Here is a 5,743-nt window from a genome sequence, read left to right as displayed (position 1 = left end):
TTATGGATGCTTACCAGAAATCAATTTCCAAATCCTATGGATATTTAGTTGTTGATATTAATCCTCACTCCGACAAATCTTATCAGTTGCGCACAGACATTCTTCCCGATCAGGACACAATTATCTACCAACCTGAAAATGAATAAATTGGAACGTCAATCATTCATACAATTTCTTTTGATTTGTTCTACAGAGCAAATAACATACATATTAGTAGTGTTGTAATGGGAGTTAGAGCATTGATGTTGCAATATAGTGCAATGAAATGTTTGGAATGTGTGACGTCACTCAAAGTATGTGGTATTTTAGGAATGTGTGTCATCATTTTAAAATATGAAAGAAATGTGGTATTTCAGAAAGGTCATATAAGGTTTAATTATACCGTTTATCATTCATTACAATGAGTGTCAAATTTGTTTTTGATGATTTGCTTACCATAAGAGATGTTGATGTTATAATACTTCAAGTTAATTGTCTATGTACAAATGCTCAGGGTCTATCAAAGGCAATCGCAACAAAGTATCCCTGGGCAAATATATATTCAAAATGACGAGCTGAAAGTCACACAAACTTAGCCGTTTTGGAAGACAGAGGGGAACCCGGTTCTATTCGATTTTTTAAGTCTCCTAAACCATTACAACCAGACATTGTTTGTTTTTTAAGTCAGTGGGATTTCGGCACTACAGATCAAATTGTTAGAAAGATTCCACCTTACACAGATATACGGTTGAATCGAATCATATGGTTTAAGCAGTGCTTAGAACAACTTAAGGAATTACACATTAAATTTGTTGCATTACCTGATCACATTGGTTGTGGAGTGGGCGGAGGAGACTGGACAACGTATTTCGAAATCATAGAAAAGTTTGCAAAAGCGAATGACATTAATTTCGTTATAGTAAGACCCTCATTTGCACACAAATGGATATAGAAGCAGATGCATACTACTCAAATTTGTTCGAATTTAAACCTGTACACCCAACAAAAATATATTACATCGATAGGGAACAAACATTTGGGAATTGGCCACAACAGATTGCCCAAAAACCACAAGACCTTATAAAGAACGGATTCTTTTACACTGGGAATGGAGATCGAGTGACGTGTTTTTACTGCAATGTGACATTAAAGCAGTGGGAGACATCTGATTGCATAGAAAAAGAGCACTTGAAATGGGAACCAAATTGCTTGTTTGCGAAAATGGTGTCTTGTCAAGTGCCCTATCATAGTTTCTTTTCTAAAGAGGCGTTTTGAGAAATGCAGCATGAAATTATCCAAATTCCGAAGATTCTTACATGTTTTGAATAGTTCTGTCAAAGCTATTTATGGAATGCAATTTTATTCAGTATATAAGAGCATTTACACTGCTGTTTTAAACAGAGACTCATTGACGCTTGCAATGGACATAAGTGACGACAGTATCAGTTTCATGCTCAGTATTTATAACATTAAATTTGCTTCTAAACTGAGAGAAGATGTTTTAAACTTATCAACAAAGCATTGCTATGGGTGTGAAGTGGAACATCCAAGTCAGACGCAACATACATGTTTAATGTGGACAGAATCAGAACATTTGGAGATGCATTTTGAAGAAGCTCTTGTTAATGTTAACCGTAAAGCAGTGATAAATATGTGGCAAGATGAAATGAAAAAAATGGAATGGTCTGGATGGGCTAATCGTAACACTGTAGACATAAGTGAAAGAGCTAGAGAAACATTTGTTAAATTGCTGGAAGATGTTGACTGGTGTAAAAAGAATTTACCTAAACCAGATAGACTGTACAATGATGTGCAAAACTTCTCACAACTGTTTCAAAGATTCTTTGCATAAAATTAATATATGGGTATATATTCAGCTGCTGTGCTGTATTTGAAACATTTACAGTGACAATGTATATGCGTATTATACGCAATTCTACTTATCTGAAAGCGATTTATCGCGCAGAACCTTTTCAAAGAAGATTGATGATTGAATTTGCAGATATGGATCAGTTAAATGCCATATGTGATATAGCTACGGATATAATACAAGGACAGCTTTTCCTTGCGAACAGCCACAGACCAAAACTGAAACAGTACAGAAACGTAATTCGTGCTTTAGCAAGTCGCAATATTAATACTGCGAGGAAACAACGAACATTGTTGGCTTATCATGGCTTAATTCCGTTATTGATTTTCCCAATTATACCATTCCTGGACTGATGACTATTTATAGTCTTGATAGACAAAATCAATTTATTATTTGATGTTATTTTGAATGTACTACTTGTAAGTTTTACTATTTATATTAAATTTGTCAACCTACTGTCCTTGTTGAGTTGTACTTAAACAAAACATTTTCTCGTTTCATATTTCAGAGAAAACAATGGTGAAAAGGGTAGATCAAATCAAGTTGGATTCCATTCTAAAAAAGATTTATTACAATATTCCAGGTGGAGGAGCATACTTAGGACCGGATAAGCTTTATCGAGTTCTAAAAGTACATGGAATCAACAATATTGGCAAAAACACAATCAAAAAGTGGTTGCAAAACCAGGATGACTACAGTTTACAAAAACCTGCACGAAAAACTTTTAAAAAGGCTAGAGTTGTTGTATCCGGTATTGATGATCAGTTTGATGCCGACCTTGCTAATTTATCAAGCATTTCGCACGAAAACAGTAATTTTAAACACCTACTTGTCGTTGTGGACATTTTCTCAAAGTATTTATGGGTCCAACCACTAAAAAATAAGACAGTCAAAGGAAGTTGTCATCGGTCTCAAAAAAATATTTGACGAAGGTAGAAAATGTAAGAAACTGAGAACGGACAACGGTACAGAGTTCACTTCAAAAGTCACTCGAGAATATTTAAAAGAAGAGGACATTTATTACTTTACAACGCAAAATTCCAACACGAAAGCAAATTTTGCTGAAAGGGTTATACAAACATTTAAAAATATGATGTTTCGCTATTTTACAAAAAACAGAAATCACCGCTACATTGACGTCCTTCAAGATCTTGTCAAGAGTTACAATGCAACCCCCCATAGAAGTCTGAATAATGTTGCGCCACAAGATGTAACTGTAGATAACGAGGCAGATATATGGGCATTTATGTATTTAAAACCACGAAAAAAAAACTTAAACATTACACCTTATCATTATAAAATTGGTGACTTCACGAGGATTTCAACCAAAAATATGGTATTTAATCGATCATACGATGAACATTTTACGAGGGAAATTTTCAAAGTTAGTCAGCGCATGCGCATGCAAGGAATTCCAGTATATCAGGTTATAGACTTTATGAAAGAAGACGTCCGTGGCCACCTATATGAAAGTGAAATGCAGAAAGTTAATAAAGACGAAGACGCTCTCTGGTTCGTGGAAAAAAATTTTAGAAAACGCAGAAAAAACGGACAAATTGAATGGCTGGTTAAATTTGATGGGTGGCCTGATAAATATAACCAGTGGATACCTGAACGAGATATCAGTGACGTTTAAGACATACATAAGGAAATATGAGCATATACGTGGTTTTGAGCAGTGACAAGTCACTAAATTATTTCCCAGACAATACACCCTTTAGATTTAAATCTCGTTTTAATGCTCCACTCATTTTAGAAGGAACATGGAAGGTTGCATTAGTAGAAGCCGATATAGGGAGCACTATTTCTATACAAGATCCAATTTACATACATTCAAGTATTTGTCAAGATTCTATAGTTGAGGGTGAAAAAAACCCACTTTTGAGGAGAATAACACCTTTTCAACCCGGGAACTGGAATTCGATAATCGATTCACCTTATTACATTCAAGTCAATACTAAGGAATTATATGATATTGATATTTATATAACAGATCGGTTGAACAAGCAAGCTTCATTCTTGGATGAAACGTCGACGCTAACACTACATTTTAAATCCTTCCCATTTTTCTGAGATGGATAGTAATAAAATGTATGTCCCAGATATTCAAAAATGGATAAACTTTTACCAAAACTCTACCAAGGAAATACATAACTCATACCCAGAGCACAAGGGAGGTCAGACGAGACAAATTGGTGGATCATTGACGGGAGGAGAAAGGTCGGTTGTGGTACCCATTGAGAAAAGATCAAACACAACAAACGAACAAGGTCCAGTTACACTTAAACTAGTTTCCCCATCACAACAAGTCGTGGATCAAGTTAAATCAGAGCTGGCGACTGTGAGGAAAAGTATAAAAAGAAAAACTGCATCGAAATTAATCAGTAATTCTAAAAAACGTCGAATAGTTAAGACGACTAGAAAACATAGACAAAAAAGACAAAGAGTAGCAGTAAAACGATTGAAAACGAAAAAGACTAAATCTAAACCAAAGAAGAAAAACAAACCCAGATCAGTAAAGAAGCTGAGCCTTAAAACGAAGAAAAGGGGGAGTTTTAACGACATTTTATCTTAATCATGGCAGCCTTAAGCATGGATGATTTCAGAGAGGCACAACCTAGTGAACTTAGTTTATTTACTATACCTCCATACCAGTCGGCAGTGGAAAACATTTACTTCCAAGAAGTTCGATCAAATTCACAGTTGACTGGTAACATTATCGATTTGGAAATAACTGGTAAACATGGAATGGAATACGTAGATTTAAATAGATCAAGACTTTATGTAAAGGCCAAAATCGTGAAAGGAGATGGCACAAGTTTAACCGAGAACGAATATGTCGGTCCAGTTAATTTATTTCTTCAGTCCATGTTTTCGCAAGTGGATGTTACAATGCAAGGACGAATGATAGCATCGACTACGAGTCACTATCCTTATAAAGCCATGATTCAGACATTGCTGTGTTATGGAAATGGGGCGAAAACCTCTCAACTCACATCTCAGTTCTGGGTGAAAGACGTTCCAGGCCATTTAGACGATAACGATGTTAACGGTGGATCAAATAGATCTCTCAATCAACGTTCCCAGTATTTTTCACAGTCTAAAACTGCTGACATGGAAGGACCTCTGTATCATGATCTTTTTCATTTAAAGCGACTTGTTTTAAATCAAGTGGCGATAAATGTTCGATTAACCAAAGCAAGACCTGAGTTCTGTCTTCTCACAAACGAGGAATCCCCCGACTTTAAAGTGTACATTGAAGACATTGTTCTTAAAGCGTGTAAAGTAAAGATTAATCCAGCAGTTATTTATGGACATGCTGAAATACTGAAGACAGTTAATGCTAAATACCCTTTCACTAAATCAGAAGTGAAGCAAATAGCTATCGCGAAAGGAACAGTAAATTTTTCCCAGGATCAACTGTTTCAAAACACCAGACCAGATAGAGTTGTGGTCGGGTTTGTCAATGCCAAAGCAGCTGCAGGTGATTTCTCGAAAAACCCATTCAACTTCCAACACTTTAATCTAAACCAAATAGGATTATACGTTGATAATATTCCAGTTTCTGGGAACGTGATGAGACTTAATTTCAATGTTTCAAGTGGAAGAACAATCATACCAGCCTTTAACAACATGTTTGAAGTGGCAGATAAATGGATGAGAGATTCTGGTAACCAACTAGACAGAAATGATTTCGCAGGTGGTTATGCCTTATATTGTTTTGAAATCGAACCCAATTTTGGAGATGATGGATCATATTTACATCTTTTAAAACAGGGAAATATCCGATTAGAAGTTCAATTTGGAACAGCCATTGAAGAAGCTATCAGCTGCATAGTGTACGCAGAGTATCCTGGATATTTCGAAATAAACGCTGCCAGAGACGTGGTTTAA

General features: G+C 35.7%; 1 protein-coding gene across 1 annotated transcript; it reads left to right on the top strand.

Moving 5' to 3' along the window:
* The first annotated feature begins 4,426 nt into the window (after positions 1 to 4,426).
* Positions 4,427 to 5,743, top strand: LOC139494453 (uncharacterized protein F54H12.2-like). Its single transcript, XM_071282614.1, has one exon. It carries the CDS (start codon positions 4,427 to 4,429, stop codon positions 5,741 to 5,743), a length of 1,317 nt encoding a protein of 438 aa, XP_071138715.1.

Source organism: Mytilus edulis, chromosome 11 (assembly GCF_963676685.1).
Source record: "Mytilus edulis chromosome 11, xbMytEdul2.2, whole genome shotgun sequence".
Classification (NCBI taxonomy): Eukaryota; Metazoa; Mollusca; class Bivalvia; order Mytilida; family Mytilidae; genus Mytilus; species Mytilus edulis.
The sequence above is the reverse complement of the archived record's forward strand: the minus strand, read 5'-3'. Positions and strand labels throughout refer to the sequence as shown.